We start from the raw sequence: 22,637 nt of genomic DNA, 5'->3' as shown, positions 1-22,637 counted from the left end.
CACCTTAAATCTAGCAAAATATTTCCAAGTAGTACCTTTCATTAGGCTCATCAGAAGAAATATCACCTGCCTTAATGGGTTTCGAGGCTTTACTTTCTTTACCTGGTACAGTGGAGCCTCTACAATATGATCTTTATGGTATCCCTATGTTAGGTAAAACTTGTGAAATACATACATACTAGTAAAATTGATAGGACAACCATAGGGAAATTAACACAGAGAAATTAATAGGGAATTTCTGGAAGTCAGATAAGTACAACTCCTAGCACTTCGCACCTGTTCAATGCGCTCAGTTATTTCTACCGGAGCTCTCTGATGACACGGCACAGGTAGGACAATTAGCATAGAAATGTGGTTCCGTGACCCCAGAAAGTGGTCTGGCTGGTTTTGGTCATGGTGACACACTACCTTGAACAGAAAAGAAGCCAGAAACAAGTACTAAAACAACGCATACTAAAATATACCCTTGAAGAAGAACATGCACAAGATATCAAAATAAACACTTGAAGTAGAACATGCAATAAATACCAAAATATACCCTTAAAGTAATAAAACACGCAATATGAGAAGTACACTGATATCTAACTTGCGTGAGCCTAGCGACGATCTTTAAACCATAAATAGGCAGGATAATGTCAAATTCCTCTTTAGTATTGATTTGATTCTCAAACATGCTAAGAGTCTAATAAAAAATAATAGATAACTCCTACAATGAAGTCAGTGCCTTTTGCTATTAGAACTTTTTCCTTTCTCCGAGTTTTTGCTAACTGATACCTATCCCCCCCCCCAAAAAAAAAACTTCTACTACACTTTGTCAGAGCAACAAGGTATAATTGGACATTGAGGCTGCGCTCAATAGAGTTGTTCGTGATTTAAGTTCTCTTACAACTCTAAACAAACAAATTTACCCTAGAGAACACAAATTTTTGATTTCCCCATGCATTCAAGCCACTAATAAACTTTTTGGTTACATATTATTGGACTTGAATCAGAACAGGCCCAAAGTTTTGCGTGTAGTCACCAATATTTTTTATAATGAAATTACTGTATATCTACGCGTGAATAGTAAAAAAGCTCATTATTTGCCATCATGACATTGAAGAAGCTACATGAACACCGGCATTTATTTTCCGTGATAGCCAATTCAAAACCACTACTTAGGAAAGCAATACTGAATAATGGCATTGACAAGGAATTTATCAATCTCTTGTTGGAACTTTGTTTAAATTTAATGGAGGGTAATTTTCAACTGTCAGATTGTCTAAAGTAGCTGAAATGGCAACTTTGGTAACAGTTAAATTCTCTACCTTTCAAAAAGAAAGCAAACTGTAAAACAGAACTCACGATTGTAGCGGATGGTTGTTCCTTTTCAGTGTTACCGCTAATAATTGCAGGACTTTTCTCTAGACACTATTCTCTAGAAATGGCTGAACCATATAAATTGAAGCCAATTGAACTTGCTCTTTCACCAAAAGAGCACTTAGAAGATAATCTTGATAAATTTCTTAACAATGAAATAATTGCTGATGATGAAAAATTAATTTTGGTTCAAAATGCCCTTCGTCATGTCAACAAACGTAAGCCGTCTGAAAATTGTGAAACACCGAAAAAGGAAGATTTATTAACAAGTCTTGTAGACTTGTTGCCTCAATCCTACATATATTACAAGCAAATCTTTTGATTCAAAGACACCATAATAGGCCCTACAAGTATATTTTAGTTGAAATAAGCGTTTTTAGTCGGTATGTATATACAGTTCCATTGCAGTCGAAGAGAGGCATTGAAGTTGCTAAATCTCTTGAATCTATCTTTCAACAAGATTCACATAAACAAATTCAAACAGACCGTGGAAGTAAATTTGTTAATACAAATGCAAAGATGATTTTATTGAAATACAATAAAATACTCTATGATAGTCATAGTCTCATAAAGGTGGCATTGGCTGAACGTTTAATATGATCAATTCGACTGTTAATTTCAGGATGTTACACATTGAAAAATATGGATGCATTATTTCATGATTTCCATCAAATTATGTTGATTTATAATCAACGTCCTCATCGATCCTTGTTTAATGCTAGGCCTCAGAAAATTCATCAGATTGACAATACACATTTCCTTAAACAGTATTTCATTGAAAAGATGGGGAAGAAAAAAAATTATTGTTAATTAGGTGATACTGTTCGAATCAATCGTATAAAAAATATATTTGAAAAGAGAAATTACTTGTGGTTCACAGAACTTTTTAAAGTGTCAAAAATCCTAGATACTAAACCTGTAGCGTATCAGATTCGTGATATAAAAGATGAAGAGCTTCTTGATGGTTTTTATGATTATGAATTATAAAAAGTTGGAAATTGTGAAATCTATCAAATTGAAAAAGTATTAAAGACTCGTACTCGCAAGGATAAGCGACAGTTGCTTGTTCGCTGGCTAGGATACAACTCTGATTTCAATTCCTGGGTTGCCGCTGAAGAAGTTCATAATGTCTGAAGGTTTTTATGTCACATTCATGTCCAGTGTTTCTGATCCTTTTTATGATGATTTGAATAAAACGAGCAATTTTCGGACAAAACTTTCTTGTGCCATTAAATTTGAGGGAAGGTATGAAGTTCCTCTTGTAAATTGTATTCTTAAAAATACATATGATATGCTAAGAAAGGATGGTACATATGATATAACAATTAGACCACTTGCTTGGCCATTTGTTAACGATCAATACGTAATTAAAAATACGAATTCATTTGAAGACCCATTTTAAACCTTATCATATAAGGAGTTTGGGACTAGGAACGTATAGTGTCGTGCTATCAACAAAAATTTCATATTGTAAAAATGGAGCCTTTCGATTCAATTATTCAAAGGAAGAGGGTAAAATCTACATTTGTTCACCCATTGACAATTAAAAGGTTATTCTCAATTATAATCTATGAGAAGTGCTTGGTTTTAAAAACACAATGTAATCAATGGTATAAGTACAGGAAGCGCTAGTGGCATAAATCATGTAATTTTCTAAGAGTATCCACCCGCATTCTCCTTGGACAGTTGTATATTTTGTCATGCATCCTTTTTCAAGAGATCAAGAGTTGATAATACCAATGTCCCCCTCCTAAGTTTTCTTGAAAGAAAAAACTCTAATGACCACATTCACTACTACAATATAAAGCACCTTCAATACATTCCAGTCAACACTTCGTATTTGGAGCTCTGTAAGTTAACATTAAGAAGCAAATTGGGTAATCCTCTATCAGTAACAAAGGATTTGGCTGTAATTACATGTCTTTTTGACTCATTCAATGAAATGGTTAATAGAACTCAGTTTGTATGTCCTGATATTGATTGCTGTGCTGCTATTCTTGGACCACGGCAGCTGGGACATGAGATGAACTATTATAGAGGTCGTTCGTCAATGTCCGGATACAGTTCCGGCAGTTGTGTTTATAAGATGTTACCTTCTGCACTACCCTTGGCTAAAAAATATTGCAACGATTGCAGTGGATTTTGCGTCCACTACATTACATGATGGGGGCTCTGGTAAAGATATTCAAGAAAGTGTTTCGCAAAATCTCAGATTGAGCGCGCGATCCCTCGGTGAGCGATTGAAACAACGCACATAAGGTTTAAAAAGGAGGAGAAAGATTCCATTACTCATCAGTCTCAAGTCAGCCGGTAAGCGTAAAGCATGAAAGAAAATAAAAAGATCCAAAAAAGGATTTCTTTTCCTAGAAAAACTGGCATATCTACACCATAAAAATTCTCAACCTTCAGGCAACTCTCCTCTAAATCTATTCAATGATGAAAATGTAGATGTCAGCGTAAAACAGGGACACTATAAACAGTTTTATCTGCAACAACCGATCCCTACAAATGTCCATTGTCAAATTTATTTCAATTAAGACTACTTTATCAATTTGAATTTGATATTTATAGATTTAAATGGCATTATTGAAAATCAAACGATGAAAAACCAGGTGCCACGGAGGGAATATCCTAAGAAAATTGTGTACTACACAATTTATTTCGACAAATGAGTAGATAAAAAATAAAACATTGGTTAGCACAAGCAATAATCTTTCAAATTATGCAAGTTATATACAATTCATGTTGATGAGTTATATAGAAGCAGTTGAGAGGTACGGCTATTGAATATAAAACAAAGGCTGATACTACCAATATTCTTAGAGAAGCGACAAGTAAAGATTTATATTTAGTCGGGAAACTAAATCATGAGATATTTAATATACCTCAATGGCTGCCTCCTAATGTAAAGATTGATATAAAACTACAACTCATCCCGTCCAACTAAGTTATGTGAAAAGTACTGGACGCTGCACCCGATGTAGCAGTCTCTCTCACGTAGGCAATACTTTATGTATGAAAACAACAAGTTATGAGTTCCGTGGCTGTGGCAATGGAAAAATTAAGAGCCTCTCGAAATAATATTGAATTGCTTGTGCCTCTTACAATCACGAATCAACGCCATATTGCTACAGGTACGCGTTCGTATACCAATTCGTCATATATCAATTGTGAAATTTCTTTAAAATTGGCATTGGCTTTTGTAGAAAGCACTAGCACTGTTGGATTATGGACAGATTCCCCGCATAAATTTGGACTGTTTGGACTATCAGCACTTGTATGTAAAGTAAATATAATTCCCCTCTACAATTTATGCTTTGATAGATCCTACAGGACCCTCTATGAATTGACAATGTAATCCTTAGATTTAGATTCTCAATTATTCGAAAATGGTATAAGTGAAGAAATGTTTGCGAAACCGCATGGAATCATTGTATTAGATTTTTCCGGTACTCAAGATATGAGTATTGTCCTGATGGAAATGTGCGTTTAGAGTGTACCTTTGCCAAATCATTGGATGAAAGTATTGCATTAATATCGCTAAACCAATTAGCAACTTATTGAGAAATTACCCCTGATGGCAGTGTTTTATTAGACTTGGCGCCATGAACACTGATGAAATAGTCGATGTATTTAACATGGACCCCTACATGTCCAAACATAAATCCTATTGCATACATCCAGATTTCCTGGGGCATATTCAATGTGTTGACAATGCTCTAATTATTGTTAATAACAATCCATCAAGTGTAAAGACGGGTCTTTTGTTTTGCATCTTTCAAACAAGATAGCAATATAGAATTTTTTGATCTGTTTGGCCTACCGTATACATCCTACACACCTCATATTAAGAGTTTTCTTCGGCAAGGTTTTCAAAGATTTAATTACTTTCATGTTCTTTAAAACAACAAGGGTAATAATTTGAATTTGGCGCTAAAAAATAGGAGCCAAAAATATGTGGCTATATATGAGACCATTAAAGAGGAGCAGGGAACAAATTGTCAAAAACGAAACCTCTTTTAAAGCTCCCGTATGTGCTGAATCTAATGGTGTGATTTTTGTTAACATCACTTTTCAAGGTGTTTTCGTTCTTTTTTGCTTGAAACCTCTTTTAAAGCTATCGTATGTGCTGTATCTAATGGTGTGATTTTTGTTAAAATCAATTTAAAAGTTGTTTTCGTTCTTTTTTGATTGAAACATCTTTTAAAGCTCTCGTATGTGCTGAATCTAATGGTGTGATAAACTTTTTTCCGAACTAAACACAGTCCTACTTAGGTTAAAAACGTCATCTGGACAACATAAAACAGACATACTAACACCGTTCAGTATACAGCAAGGCGATAGATCCTCTTGGGTCCTTAGGGTTTCGTTATTATAAGTAGTAGGAGAGGTAATGACTGCTTGCTTAATATCAATATTCACACAGAGCTCTGAAGGAAGAAGCGAAAATCCAATCTTTAAACGTACACGGAGGCGTCTACACATCCACTAAAGAGGTGGAACTACATCAATAGATACCAGTAGTATCCCATCTCAGATTTTAAACGCATGCCCTCCGTTTTTCTATAGGATTTTAAACACATGCCCTCTGACGTCACTGCATCTATCCAAAAACCTCTTGACAGCCCTGGCAAGATTCCCAGATTCTATGACACACTATAATTACTTGGAATGTGGTCGGTATAATTCGCATATAATGTTTTAGAGGTAATTACATGGCAAGAAAAAAAAGGAAGGAGAGAGAAAGAAGAAGAATAAAAGGACTGTCATCCTAATCCAGTAAGTGAGATAAATTACACTTGAACGAGGTTTTAACCTTACTCATCTATCCAATTACCTAGGACAAAACAGTATAATCGAACTATCAACCAAATTGAAATGTCCAAATCCATTGAAAGTCGTCATCAATAAATGTAAGTCGTTGTAAATTTACAAGCAAAAGCACCTTAAATCTAGCAAAATATTTCCAAGTAGTACCTTTCATTAGGCTCATCAGAAGAAATATCACTTGCCTTAACGGGTTTCGAGGCTTTACTTTCTTTACCTGGTACAGTGGAGCCTCTACAATATGATCTTTATGGTATCCCTATGTTAGGTAAAACTTGTGAAATACATACATACTAGTAAAATTGATAGGACAACCATAGGTGACAACCATAGGGAAATTAACACAGAGAAATTAATAGGGAATTTCTGGAAGTCAGATAAGTACACCTCCTAGCACTTCGCACCTGTTCAATGCGCTCAGTTTTTTCTACCGGAGCTCTCTGATGACACGGCACAGGTAGGACAATTAGCATAGAAATGCGGTTCCGTGACCCCAAAAAGTGGTCTGGCTGGTTTTGGTCATGGTGACACACTACCTTGAACAGAAAAGAAGCCAGAAACAAGTACTAAAACAACGCATACTAAAATATACCCTTGAAGAAGAACATGCACAAGATATCAAAATAAACACTTGAAGTAGAACATGCAATAAATACCAAAATATACCCTTAAAGTAATAAAACACGCAATATGAGAAGTACACTGATATCTAACTTGCGTAAGCCTAGCGACGATCTTTACACCATAAATAGGCAGGATAATGTGAAATTCCTCTTTAGTATTGATCTGATTCTCAAACATGCTAAGAGTCTAATAAAAATAATAGATAACTCCTACAATGAAGTCAGTGCCTTTTGCTATTAGAACTTTTTCCTGTCTCCGAGTTTTTGCTAACTGATACCTATCCTCCCCCCAAAAAAAAACTTCTACTACTCGTTGTTTATACTCGTTTGGAAGCGTAAAATCTGCTCTCTTTATTGTGTAAAAACCCATCCTTCCTCAATTCATTACCAATTAATTCCTTTTTACTTAAAATAATATCTTTTTCTCTTTATTCCTTAAAACCGAGAAACCATTACATTTGGTAAATCTTTTTGTGGCTTAAACAATGACATGCATGAATAAGGCTGTTTCGTAAACAATCTCACAGAAGGGTTGAAGTTAATTAGGCTTAGGGGGCTTGATGGGTTACATAATTCTAAAATGACTGATATCCTATTTTCTCTGCAAAATTAATGTATAATAAAAATATTTAGGCCATGGAAATTATGTGTATGGTTTTTTAGGGGGTTTCTAGAAGGGAGTACTAATTTTTACTAAATTGTCTTCTGTAGAAGGGGGACGCTATTTTATACTAAATCCTTTCTTCTCTTCTAGAATTTTCCAATTCTCCCCACCCATCAAAAGGGATATGGGCAATGAAACCGCACCAGTGCAAGTCACAAAGCCAAATGTCATCAAATTTGCTGGTCCTATCATGACCACCCATCAAGAGAAGCTCGACCCTTCCAGGGCAATTCCACAACAAACCTCAACTCCCCGTCAAGCGATTTCCGGACCTACCATGCAAGCTGCCTCCCATCAAGAGATGCCTGGGATCTCGAAACACTCTCTAGGCCAACCCCCAACGCAAGCCCCTGCGCAGTCAGTCAGGGAATAAAAGAGAGAATGGTCGGCTGCACAAGTCTCGGATGTGCAAGCCCGTGATGTCGTTGAGCATTCTGCCCTATCAGGTCCATCCAGAGGCCACAGTCTAGCGTCGGCAGAATCAGAAGAGCTGAGTTTCAATTTCAATGTAATTTTTACCTGTCACTGAGCCTTTTACTTTTGTCTCTTCGCTTTTTTTTCTCAAGGCCCAATTTGTATATCCCCTTATTTTGAAGATCTCAAAATAAGGCTGTTTTTTATTTTTTTTTTAAGGCCAATTATTGTTTGTCAAAGACATTAAAAAGTTTTCCTGGATTTTCTAGTCTATCTTTATCTTTTCACTCCTTTCTAAATTGTTTAATTTATTTAAGCCTTTACTATTTAGTTTTACCTTTTCGCTTTTTTTCCACGGGGTCGGACTATTGAAGCTTCAGGTTACATGTCCCCCTTAGTTTAATAGAGATAATGACGTTTTTCAGGCTTTGAAGGCTTTAAAAGAAGCAAATCAATTTAAGAGAAGCAAAGGATGTTAATGAGACGGATTTGGACGATTTTGCAGTCGGTGGGGAGTGATCTGAATTTTCTAAAGCATATTTCAACTGTTTAAAGGGGCAATATCTAATTACACTTAAGGAAATAGATATTTTTGAAAGGACAAATGAGCATTTAAAAGTTGGGGTTACAGTTTTACAGTTAAATGAAGAGTGTAAAGAAGGAGAACTTAGTGATAAAAAGGGGTAATTTATTCTGTGAGGGCACCGTCCATTGAGTCAGTGAAGCACTGGGTATAGCTTCTTTACGAGCCTGCCAAAGATCCTGAATCAATTGGACATTTCTTTTCAATTCCAGACATTAGCAAGGTTTTAAGTGAGGGTAAAAATTTTAATCAAGGGAAGCCCTGCTATTACTGTCCAATGTGTCTATCTATACTTTATACAAAGTTAAAATTAAGCTATCATTTGAGAAACTACAAGCGTCACGTTTACCAATCAGTGGAAACGGTTTCTGGAGGCAATGCTACCTTACGGTTCAAAAGCCTTTAGAAAACACTTTTGCAGAGCAACAAGGTATAATTGGACATTGAGGCTGCGCTCAATAGAGTTGTTCGTGATTTAAGTTCTCTTACAACTCTAAACAAACAAATCTACCCTAGAGAACACAAATTTTCAATTTCCCCATGCATTCAAGCCACTAATAAACTTTTTGGTTTCATATTATTGGACTTGAATCAGAACAGGCCCAAAGTTTTGCGTGTAGTCACCAATATTTTTTATAATGAAATTACTGTATATCTACGCGTGAATAGTAAAAAAGCTCATTATTTGCCATCATGACATTGAAGAAGCTACATGAACACCGGCATTTATTTTCCGTGATAGCTTAGGCTTAGGCGGGGATAATTTAGGCTGTGTCCATCGTAAGCATCAACAGCAACCTTATAAGAAAATCGAAATATGTTTTCTTGTGCTTATTATCGCTTCTAATCAGCAGTTGTACCAAACCTATCCTGCTCAAGTCATCCTCAGGGCTATACTGTGGTGTTTATCCTTCCCATAGTATAGTGCAGACAGTTTGATATCATCTATTTTGCCTTCTTGTTTTAGTTTTATATTTGTGTTTAAAGCTTTTTCCAATCGGAATTTTTTAGAAGTCCTCCAAAAAAAAAAACGTCCCCCCAGATCCCAAATCAAATTCCATAGTGAAAGTTACCCATCCTGGCTGGTCAAGCACATTATCTGAAATTTCTAATGATAGCTCCAATTCGGAGAATATGACAATGATAACTGTAGGTCCTAATGCAACCATAAATGATGATAATGGGTTTCAAGAGGTCCTCTCTAGAAGCTCTAAAAAAAGCAAAAAAAAATCCCCAATCAAAAGCATTTCCCCTCTCCCTGCCCAAGATCCTCCCTCCAAAAACTTAGGAATTTACCATAAAATTACTCCGACCACCCCCTTTGAAATAAAAATGATCACTGCAATAAGAGTTGCAATTTTTAAATTGCTAAAATCAATGTTCTCTCTCAATATAAACCGTGATGGATCTCTGCTAATAGCTGTAGAGGATCAGAAATAAGCAGATACAATAATTAACCTTAAATCCCTTCTGAATATCCCAATTATTGCATCTAATTGGAACCCAAAACAATCACCAACAAAAATTGTAGTTTATAATGTTCCCCCAGAGATATCTACTCAGGAGTTAAAAGAAGGCCTCTCAGATAGGGCCGGAAATAAAATCCCAGTTGAGGATGTTACCCAACTTGGAAAACCTAACTCTACTGGCCTAAAAACTAGTAGATCCTTCTTATTCACACTAAAGGATAAAATTGATATCCCAGAAAAATTATTCCTATTTGGGCAAATCAAACCACACAAGGAATATAAACCTAAGCCTATTCAGTGTCAGAAGTGTTTCAAACTGGGACACACGACAAACAAATGCAATGAAATTCTCCAGGAGTGTAGTAATTGTAAATCTTTCCATCCTAAGGAGCTGACAACTTGCAACAACACTCAGCCTACATGCATCAATTGCAAAGGCCCACATGAATCTACAAATAAATCATTATGCCCTGCATACAAGAAAAGAGCTCTAACACTCCAAATATCAACAGAGAAGGCCATCCCATACCCCTTTGCAGCAATGGAAGCAAATGCTGCCCAACAATACCAAATAAAGCCTGTAATGAAACCAACCAAAACCCCCCAGTCGAATCCCCCCCATGCATCAAGCACCCCATATAAAACACCATCTTCTAAGCCCCCTAGCTCAAATCCCTATCAGAAGGAATCACCAAGCCAACAAGCATCCTTTTCCGGTGAGATGAGGCCAGCCTGGCCCTCCCTCCCAAGAAGAAACAAACTAGAAACACTACCAGGAATCAATCCCTTAACCAACAAACAGGATGCACTACCAAAAATGCAATCCCCAAATATATGCTTATTCATTCTAAACTGTAATGCAGTTCAGGCCATGAACATACAGCAACTACAGAAAACAAAAATTTTTGCAGAATTGGCAAAAATCTACATCCCAGATGATATGCTCATTCAAGCAAAAAAAGATCTTGCTTTACTTTTAACAAAGCTGAACATTGATACACAGTTATATGAAGAATAAATCAACAACACAACATTTATCAATACTCCAATGGAATGTAAGATCACTCACATAAAATAAGCTAAATGAACTAATATCATTTATGAATAATAATTCCATTAATATTGCTTGCCTCCAGGAACCTCATTTAACCCAAAATCAACAAATTAAGTCTCTGGGATATACTATCCTGAGAAAGGATAGATCTTCAGAGAGAAAAGGAGGTGATGTAGCTTTATTAGTTAATAATAATATGAAATTTTGTGGCATCAATTTTCCAGATTTTGAAAATGATGTTGATGTAATTGGTATAAGTGTTTGGCAGAATAATTTAAAAACCTACATAATAAGCTTTTATAACCCTAATGGCCAAACTACAGATGCCAAGGATTTCTTTAATTATATAAATAATTCTAATATGTTAAAAAATATCATTATATGTGGTGATTTCAATGCCCACAGCCTTTTGTGGGGGAATAAACCAGCAAATAAAGCTGGTAAATTTATTGAGCATATGACTTCAAATAATAATGAATTAGCTGTTGCTACCCCTCCAAACCTGAAGACATATTTTAACCCCAAAAGTGGCAAATTCTCCACAATTGACCTACAAATTGTGTCTTTAAAGTTGTTGAACAAAATTTACATAAATAAAATTGATAGTCTATGTACAGACCACTTTGCTATAGTTTGCTCCCTAAAGGAACCTGCTGAACCTTCATCTCATACCTCCAAATATATCAACACTAAAGCAAATTGGTCTATTTTCCAAAATAAGCTAAATGATGAAATTACAAGGTTCACCCAAAGTTCATGCATTTCCAACACAACAGTTGACACACATGCTGAAGCCTTGACATCTTTACTAATAAATACAGCTAATCATGCTATCCCCAGGACAACACCTAAGAGAAAATTCCCTAAACAAATTCCTAAAGCATGGTGGACAAATGAGTGCCTAAATAAATGGAGGATAAAAAAGGCAGCTAGGACAGAATTCATAAAAAAACCAACACCTACTACATATTTAAAAAAATTACAATCATAATATAATATAAAAAGGAATATAATATATTATAAATAAAAAAAATTTAATAATTTTGCAAATAAACTCTACATATAAAAGCATGATCCAATAATAAATAAATTCATAAGCCAAATCTGTGGGAAAAAGAATACTCCCAACCCACTCATGTATGAGCTTATACATAATAATACCCATTATGACAATGATATTGAAAAGGCTAACCTATTTGCAACTCTTTTTGTTAATAAGCTAACATCAAATAATCACAGCAAACTGTCCACAATTCCTATGAACCCTAGTTACCAACCACGCCCAGGATCCGAGTACATAACTAATCAATTTTCAATCCAGGAATTGAATAATGCAATAGATCATATTAGGTCCGAAACTAGCAGCAGCTATGACAATATACAGCCTACATGGATAAAGAATCTCACACCTTCATACAAACAAGAACTGCTAAATTGTTATAATCACGCTTGGGCATATTCTATGTTCCAAAATGTATGGAAATGTTCGTCCCTCCTACCAATCCTAAAGAAAAATAAACCAAAAGATTACCCTGATTCTTATAGTCAAATAATTATTACAACTTTGATTGTTACAATAATTTATAAAATGATTTATCACAGACTCCTCTTGTTTGTTGATAAATATAACATGATCCCACACACTCAAACGGGATTCAGGAAATACCACTCCTCAACAGATGCTTTCATTTTGCTAACAAATGCAATAAATGAATCTTTCTCAAAAAATAATATCCTAGAGGCAGCTATCCTAGATTTTGAAGGAGCATATGACAATGTGAACCACCAAATCCTTTTAAATAAACTTGTAAACCTTGGAGTACCTCCTAAGCTAGTATCCTTTATTAAATCATTCATAGAAGTGCGAAGTATCTTTGTTTATGCTGGTTCAGCCTCTTCATCCCAAAAGACAATATCCAAAGGCCTACCTCAGGGAGCAGTCCTCAGTTGCCTCCTATTTGCCCTATATCTCTGGGACATGAACCTACCCCACACGAATCTACAATATGCTGATGATCTGGTGCTATGGTCATCTGGCAACACCTTTCAGATAGCACAGTCAAATCTGCAAAAGTCACTTTTCCAGTTTGAAAAATTCTCTCAACATTCAGATTTACCCATTGCACCCACCAAGTCAAAAATAATGCAATTTCACCAGAAGCGAAACCATGTTAATGCAAAACTAACTCTAAGTAAAACAACTATTCCAGAAAATAATAATATTCATTACCTTGGTCTCATGCTTGACCAAAAATTCAATTTCCACCTCCATATATCAAACACTATAAAAAAGTGCGATAGGAAATCAAATATACTAAAAATACTTCCTTCCACACCTTGAGTTTGTAAGGAAAAAAACTTTCTCCAGTCTTATAAATCTCATATAAGACCACATATTGAGTATGGGCTCATTGTCTATGGTGCTTGTGCAAAGACACAGATGTTAAAAATTGAAACAATACAAAACGATATAATCCGTCTGATATTTGGTCTTAGGACACCCACAAGCACCAAGTTTCTGCTTATGGAGAGTGGATTAACAACAATAAGGGAGAGACGTAGCTTTTTCTTGACAAAACATCTTACAAAAATTGAATCAAATAGCTCACACACATTACATAATTGGTCAAGAAATCTAGCCATGTATAGAGGTATTTCAAATGAGTATGCCAATATTCAAAAGAAGTTCCCTGTACCAGCAAAGTCTATTGCACCTACTTTCCCCCAATCCCCTCCATGGAATTGGTTATCTCCCATAATAAATACTGAATTTTCAAAATGGAATAAAGATTTAACCCCCATTGCTTTTGTTCAGAAAAAATTTGCAGAACTTAATACAATTACCTATAAAAATCACTTCCAAATGTTTGTTGATGGGTCAAAAATGAATGAGAAGGTTGCAAGTGGTGTTTTCCTTCCTCACCTGAAAATTGCAATGGGTGAGAGATTATTTAATAATTTATCTATAATGTCTGCTGAGTTAAATTCCATAATCATGGCATTAGAACACCTTAACCAAAACCAATCTTTGATTGAAAATTCGAATAATATTATCATCTATTCCGACTCTTTATCAAGCCTTGAGTTGCTGGCCTCAGCTCCTCAATATAAGTTGGACATTGACACCTATCATTGTCTCAGCATTATTGATAATCTTGCTTCAAGTGGCATAAAAACTTACTTTCAGTACATTCCTAGCCACTCTGGCATAAGTGGTAATCATCAGGTTGATGAAATAGCAAAAAATGCCATAAATATTGACCAGCCAAGTGGAAGACCAATTCCAATTAGAGACATTTACCGATGGAGGCTATCAGATATTAATTTTAATCAGATTAATCCTATCCTTTCCCCCTTTCCCAATAAGTATCTTTCTAAAATTTATCATAGAATTCGTTCTGGAACAAATTGACTAAATTTTCTTTGCATTCTCATATAAGCTTTCTAATTCAAGTGGTTCAATTCCCCTGTCCCCTCTTTGCAGGCATTGTAATATGAATAAAGAAACAATTGACCATTGCCTATTTGAATGTAAGATGCTGACGTCTGCACAACATACCTTGCTTTCTAAACTGTTAAAATACTTCAAACACCAAAAATCCCACTATCAGCCAAGAGCCTAGCCAACTATACCTGCACACAGAGCATAGAAATCGACATCTATCATCTTATATTTGAACTCCTAGAGTCGAAAGATCTGCTGAAAGATATCTGAATATATCTAATAATTATGAGGCAATCAAGCCAGTAGCTCTGTAGCCCACAGAGTGAAGCAAAAGGAAAAGGGCTAAATAGTTTTACTGAAAAGCCCACCTGCTGTTAAATAGAAGAAGAAAGAAGTGATAGCCAATTCAAAACCACTACTTAGGAAAGCAATACTCAATCATGGCGTTGACAAGGAATTTATTAATCTCTTGTTGGAACTTTGTTTAAATTTAACGAAAGGTAATGTTCAACTGTCAGATCGTGTAAATCAACAGACAAAGCAACATCGGTCACTTGTACGTGCTCTACCTTGCAAAAAGAAAGGAAATTGTAAAAGAAAACGTCTGGTTCAAGCGGGTGGTAATTTCTTTTCATTGTTACCGCTACTAATTGCAGGACTTTTCTCTAGACACTATTCTCTAGAAATGGCTGAACCATATAAATTGAAGCCAATTGAACTTGCTCTTTCACCAAAAGAGCACTTAGAAGATAATCTTGATAAATTTCTTAACAATGAAATAATTGCTGATGATGAAAAATTAGTTTTGGTTCAAAATGCCCTTCGTCATGTCAACAAACGTAAGCCGTCTGAAAATTGTGAAACACCGAAAAAGGAAGATTTATTAACAAGTCTTGTAGACTTGTTGCCTCAATCCTACATATATTACAAGCAAATCTTTTGATTCAAAGACACCATAATAGGCGCTACAAGTATATTTTAGTTGAAATAAGCGTTTTTAGTCGGTATGTATATACAGTTCCATTGCAGTCGAAGAGAGGCATTGAAGTTGCTAAATCTCTTGAATGTATCTTTCAACAAGATTCATATAAACAAATTCAAACAGACCGTGGAAGTAAATTTGTTAATACAAATGCAAAGATGATTTTATTGAAATACAATACAATACTCTATGATAGTCATAGTCCTATAAAGGTGGCATTGGCTGAACGTTTAATATGATCAATTCGACTGTTAATTTCAGGATGTTACACATTGAAAAATATGGATGCATTATTTCATGATTTCCATAAAATTATGTTGATTTATAATCAACGTCCTCATCGATCCTTGTTTAATGCTAGGCCTCAGAAAATTCATCAGATTGACAATACACATTTCCTTAAACAATATTTCAGTGAAAAGATGGGGAAGAAAAAAAATTATTGTTGGTGATACTGTTCGAATCAATCGTATAAAAAATATATTTGAAAAGAGAAATTACTTGTGGTTCACAGAACTTTTTAAAGTGTCAAAAATCCTAGATACTAAACCTGTAGCGTATCAGATTCGTGATATAAAAGATGAAGAGCTTCTTGATGGTTTTTATGATTATGAATTATAAAAAGTTGGAAATTGTGAAATCTATCAAATTGAAAAAGTATTAAAGACTCGTACTCGCAAGGGTAAGCGACAGTTGCTTGTTCGCTGGCTGGGATACAACTCTGATTTTAGTTCATGGGTTGCCGCTGAAGAGGTTCATAATGTCTGAAGGTGTTTATGTGACATTCATGTCCAGTGTTTCTGATCCTTTTTATGATGATTTGAATAAAACGAGCAATTTTCGGACAAAACTTTCTTGTGCCATTAAATTTAAGGGAAAGTATGAAGTTCCTCTTGTAAATTGTATTCTTAAAAATACATATGATATGCTAAGAAAGGATGGTACATATGATATAACAATTAAACCACTTGCTTGGCCATTTGTTAACGATCAATACGTAATTAAAAAATACGAATTCATTTGAAGACCCATTTTACACCTTATCATATAAGGAGTTTGGGACTAGGAACGTATAGTGTCGTGCTATCAACAAAAATTTCATATTGTAAAAATGGAGCCTTTCGATTCAATTATTCAAAGGAAGAGGGTAAAATCTACATTTGTTCACCCATTGACAATTAAAAGGTTATTCTCAATTATAATCTATGAGAAGTGCTTGGTTTTAAAAACACAATGTAATCAATGGTAAAAGTACAGGAAGCACTAGTGGCATAAATCATGTACTTTTCGAAGAGTATCCACCCGCGTTCTCCTTGGACAGTTGTATATTTTGTCATGCATCCTTTTACAAGAGATCAAGAGTCGGTAATACCAATGTCCCCTCCTACGTGTTTTTGAAAGAAAAACATCTAATGAACACATTCACTACTACAATATAAACCACCTTCAATACATTCCAGTCAACACTTCATATTTGGAACTCTGTCAGTTAACATTAAGAAGCGAACTGGGTGATTCTCTATCAATAACAAAGGGTTTGACTGTAATTACATGTCTTTTTGACTCATTCAATGAAATGGTTAATAGAACTCAGTTTGTATGTCCTGATATTGATTGCTGTGCTGCTATTCTTGGACCACGGCAGCTGGGACATGAGATGAACTATTATAGAGGTCGTTCGTCAATGTCCGGATACAGTTCTGGCAGTTGTGTTTATAAGATGTTACCTTCTGCACTACCCTTGGCTAAAAAAATATTGCAACGATTGCAGTGGATTTTGCGTCCACTACATTGCATGATGGGGGCTCTGGTAAAGATATTCAAGAAAGTGTTTCGCAAAATCTCAGATTGAGCGCGCGATCCCTCGGTGAGCGATTGAAACAACGCACATAAGGTTTAAAAAGGAGGAGAAAGATTCCATTACTCATCAGTCTCAAGTCAGCCGGTAAGCGTAAAGCATGAAAGAAAATAAAAAGATCCAATAAAGGATTTCTTTTTCTAGAAAAACTGGCATTTCTACCCCATAAAAATTCTCAACCTTCAGGCAACTCTCCTCTAAATCTATTCAATGATGAAAATGTAGATGTCAGCGTAAAACAGGGACACTATAAACAGTTTTATCTGCAACAACCGATCCCTACAAATGTCCATTGTCAAATTTATTTCAATTAAGACTACTTTATCAATTTGAATTTGATATTTATAGATTTAAATGGCATTATTGAAAATCAAACGATGAAAAACCAGGTGCCACGGAGGGAATATCCTAAGAAAATTGTGTACTACACAATTTATTTCGACAAATGAGTAGATAAAAAATAAAACATTGGTTAGCACAAGCAATAATCTTTCAAATTATGCAAGTTATATACAATTCATGTTGATGAGTTATATAGAAGCAGTTGAGAGGTACAGCTATTGAATATAAAACAAAGGCTGATACTACCAATATTCTTGGAGAAGCGACAAGTAAAGATTTACATTTAGTCGGGAAACTAAATCATGAGATATTTAATATACCTCAATGGCTGCCTCCTAATGTAAAGATTGATATAAAACTACAACTCATCCCGTCCAACTAAGTTATGTGAAAAGTACTGGACGCTGCACCCGATGTAGCAGTCTCTCTCACGTAGGCAATAATTTATGTATGAAAACAACAAGTTATGAGTTCTGCTGCTTTGGCAATTGAAAAATTAAGAGCCTCTTAAAATAATATTGAATTGCTCGTGCCTCTTACAATCACGAATCAACGCCATACACGTACCTATACCGATTCGTCATTTATAAATTCTGAAATTTCTTTAAAATTGGCATTGGCTTTTGTAAAAAGCACTAGCACTGTTGGATTATGGACAGATTCCCCGCATAAATTTGGACTGTTTGGACTATCAGCACTTGTATGTAAAGTAAATATAATTCCCCTCTACAATTTATGCTTTGATAGATCCTACAGGACCCTCTATGAATTGACAATGTAATCCTTAGATTTAGATTCTCAATTATTCGAAAATGGTATAAGTGAAGAAATGTTTGCGAAACCGCATGGAATCATTGTATTGAATTTTTCCGGTACTCAAGATATGAGTATTGTCCTGATGGAAATGTGCGTTTAGAGTGTACCTTTGCCAAATCATTGGATGAAAGTATTGCATTAACATCGGTAAACCAATTAGCAACTTATTGAGAAATTACCCCTGATGGCAGTGTTTTATTAGACTTGGCGCCATGAACACTGATGAAATAGTCGATGTATTTAACATGGACCCCTACATGTCCAAACATAAATCCTATTGCATACATCCAGATTTCCTGGGGCATATTCAACGTGTTGACAATACTCTAATTATTGTTAATAACAATCCATCAAGTGTAAAGACGGGTCTTTTGTTTTGCATCTTTCAAACAAGAAGCAATATAGAATTTTTTGATCTGTTTGGCCTACCGTATACATCCTACACACCTCATATTAAGAGTTTTCTTGAGTAGAAAGGAAAATCTATTATTCAAAATTGGAAGCGGGTACAAGATTTATCAACGAAAAACTGTGGTTCTTATACCGTATTATATTTTATTTTCCGAAGTCGTGGACATACTTACATGGAATTTTGTAAGATCTATGTTGACAATCCTTAATTGAACGACTTTCTAGTTGAAAATGCTCTTTCCTACATCTATAATGTAAATTTCAGTGCCCTAAAAGTGAAATGTTTTAAGAATGTATGTAAATTTGTTTATAAATAGAATTTGTATATATACAAAAAACTGTTTCCTTTGGATTTCTTCTTCTACGTTTAGATAATCATCAGAAACGATAAGCAGTAACAGCTCATCAGGATTCAACTTGTATTCATCTTGACGTGCAAAGTCAGGGTCACATTTTCTACAATATAATGTAACTTCATTTTAATTAAATCTCTTTGTAAAGTCAATAATTTTATTCTGATTCATATTATAAATTTCACGTGTTTCAATTTGCTTATTTGAAGTAATGTCACATACAAAATTCTCATATGAAGAAATTACTTTCTGTAACAGCCAAATAAAAGTCTGTCGGTTTATAATCATAATAGCCAGTATCTTCAAAGCGATATCGTAAAAACCAGACTCTTTTATTATTCCAGTAATTGAAGCATAGAACAGGTTCTTCTTCCCAAAACAATTTTAAGCCGCGACGATACTAGTCTCTTAAAAATAGACTTAACCCACGCTTAGGGTTTTTTGCAATCATACCAGGGTATGTACTTTCCCATTGATCATATTTATCATAGTGACAATTGGAGAATAAGAATCCTCTATTACGAGCGTCACAAATCTCTTCAAGGTAAGAAATAAAGTTTTAATATACACTGCATAATTTATAATTTTCATTATAGTCATCAGCAAAAGTACAATTCTCACAGGATGACCAGCTGTCCAAAGCATACACGCATAATTGGCATGCATAAAACATTTTTGTTGTTGACACTCTCTCTGCCAGAAAGGAATTGACTCAAAAAGCGAAAATGTCTCCTAGGAGCGTTACAAAATGCAAGCCTATGTATCTGTTAAGAGCAAAACCACAATATCAATTTGTTTTGTCTCGATTAAAATATCTATAAAATGGGTAAAAGCTTGGGGTCCACGACGACAGAGTTTCATACAATAGTAAAAAGATGGGGAATCGGTTCCCATTATATCGTTAAGTATATCTCGTGAAAATATCTTTCTTTTAAGAGATTATTCCAGAAAGTCATCATCTAAAACTAGACATTGTTCCAATTTTACAAGATTATGTAAGATTTTGTAGTTCTCAAATCAATACATTTTAAGACTCTCACTAGCAAATACAGACTAACCGCTTTATTTAAATTGTTCTCTTCAATATATTTCGCCAGCGTATTTAATCCATCTTGTAGTCTCTGTATATGCACTATATTCATCTTTGCTGCAAAGCACATGTGTTCATCTAACTTGAATTTGCTTAATGTTAGAACATGCCCACCATACATCTTGTCCCATTCTAGGGTTAATCGTGAACCCTTTGTAATTTCCACCACCCCTTTAGGTGCTCTAGGTCCTATTATACCAGCACTTTCGATATCCAATAATGTATGAGCATCCATTTTGATGTTGAGTGTCCCGATTCCAGAAATAAAATAATTCTCGATCAATAAATATGACTTCTACCACCTGAGAATGCATGTTTGGACATGATGTTGCCTAGAAACAATTTATTCTCAAAAAAGGGGTGTCACAAGGCGTAAGAGTGCATGGCCAAAGTCTGTCAGACCGCTTTCTGTGGCCACGGAACCGGAATTCTATGCTATTTTTCCTACCTCTGCTGTTTCGTCAGAGAGCTCGGGTAGAAAAAGCTGAGCGCATTGTTCAGGTGCAAGGGGCTAGGAGCTTTACTTATCTGATTTTCAAAAATTCCCTATTAATTTCCCTGTGTTAATTTCCCTATGGGTTTCAAGGAAATCCAACATTAATTTTCCTATCTGACTTCCAGAAATCCCCTATTAATCTCACTGTTATCACCATATGTGTATTATACCGACCACATTCCAAGTAATTATATTAACATAGTAGCAGGGAATCTTGCCAGGGCTGTCATGAGAATTCTGCATAAATGTAGTGATGTCAGACGGCATGCGTTTAAAATACTATTGAAAAAGGGAGGGTATTTATTTAAAATCCTATAGAAAAACGGAGGACATGCGCTTAAAAGCTGAGATGGGATACTACTGATACCGCCCCCTTTTTAATAGCTCAACATAGCCGTAATAGCCGTAATCAGAGATCAGAAACATTACTAATTTAATATGTGCCAATAGCCAAATGACTATCTGACCTTTCAGCACCCTTTAATATTGTACATAAACTCCTTAAAGCGTGGTTGCAACCAAGATGGGGTTGAAACCCAAACTGACAAGGAGGTATGACACACTGTTGACAAATATGATCAATAAAAAATCTTTGAAAACACACTAGAAACTGTAATGGCCCTACAAGACGAATATTGAGAAAGCGGTTTCCCTTTTCTCAAAATCGGAGTTACAACACCAACATAGAAGTAATCGGGCACAAGTTCTGCTATAAAACAATAAAGTTGGAACAATAAAGCGGAATCTGGAACATCTGGAACAAGAAACCGATATGGTCAAAAAGGTAATCGCTGGCAAACTCGAAATGACGTACACAAATCCCATCAGACTCACAAGAAAACTTCTTTTCAAGCTTCGGTATAACCTTTTTAATCAAATTACCTCCAACGATTACCTGCTCAGATCTAGCTCGACTGTACAAAAAACTCTCAATTTCACCATCAAAGTTTTTAGCCTGCGGACTATTGGGGGCTTTAAACTGGCCAGGAAAATGAGCCATCCACTTTGACTCAGGTATTTCTAAAGTACTAAAAACAATAGATCGACCTGGGCGAGAGTTTTATAGCAAATTTGGATCGTCAGCAATTTTTGGGGCACCTTCAGCTTTGATATTGGCAACATGATCACGGAGCGCTTTGCAAAACTTTCTTTTCTCATAAATACAAACGGCATTTACAACACCAACTCTAGGCCTATCATACTATTGCCATATAGACAGCCATACTTTAGCCTGGGACCAACCACTAACTAAAATTGGAGGTCGAGACCATCCCTATTTGTCCGTTTTTGCTCGAAACTTGCAAACACATCTGCATGATCAGCACATCCAATAGCATGAATAATTTCTTCGCAACATAGATTAAGCTGTAAGCAAAGCTCAGGCTCATCCATAACTCCAGAAGAAGATTGAAGGAGGTGGTAGGGAACTTTAACTTTATTCAAAATATCATCCGAAACTTTCCGGAAAAGTATTACATCGGTAAGATCCCAAGATTTCCTGACAGACCATTTAGAAGGTAGTGATGCCCTTGGAGAACTAGATACTGGAATACTCATGTTAATAGGAATGTGATAGCTACACAAAAAAGCATTCAAAACTGAAACTACATGCACAGGTTTGCCGGAGAACAGAGCATGATCGATGTTTCAAGTAGTGTTAGCTATGGATATGAAGGTAAACTGTCGATTTTTAGGGGGCCCATGGAACACATTAGGCAACATCTTCTTTAAAATTTTAGCTCAAGGGCAATGATCATTTGATAAATCAGTAGAATGCCTCGTCTGGATTCTACCGGTTCTATAGCAAGACATTTCTACCGGTCCTATAGGTAAACATTTCTACGAGATGTA

At 35.4% G+C, this 22,637-nt stretch overlaps 1 protein-coding gene across 1 annotated transcript in view; it reads right to left on the bottom strand.

Moving 5' to 3' along the window:
* LOC148949922 (serine/threonine-protein phosphatase 2A 56 kDa regulatory subunit epsilon isoform-like) overlaps window positions 1–21,786 on the bottom strand; it is a 122,630-nt gene extending 100,844 nt beyond the window's left edge. The window contains exons 1-3 of the mRNA XM_089091690.1: window positions 21,601–21,786; window positions 6,591–6,722; window positions 5,673–5,847 (exon numbers count right to left, since the gene is read on the bottom strand). Of these exons, the coding sequence (XP_088947816.1) occupies window positions 5,673–5,847; window positions 6,591–6,722; window positions 21,601–21,786 (493 nt within the window). The remainder of the gene's footprint in view (window positions 1–5,672; window positions 5,848–6,590; window positions 6,723–21,600) is intronic.
* Between the last annotated feature and the right edge of the window lie 851 nt (window positions 21,787–22,637).

This window comes from Artemia sp. Qi Xiang Cuo, chromosome 7 (genome assembly GCF_049724085.1).
Source record: "Artemia sp. Qi Xiang Cuo chromosome 7, ASM4972408v1, whole genome shotgun sequence".
Lineage (NCBI taxonomy): Eukaryota > Metazoa > Arthropoda > Branchiopoda > Anostraca > Artemiidae > Artemia > Artemia sp. Qi Xiang Cuo.
This window is presented reverse-complemented; position numbering and strand designations above follow the sequence as displayed.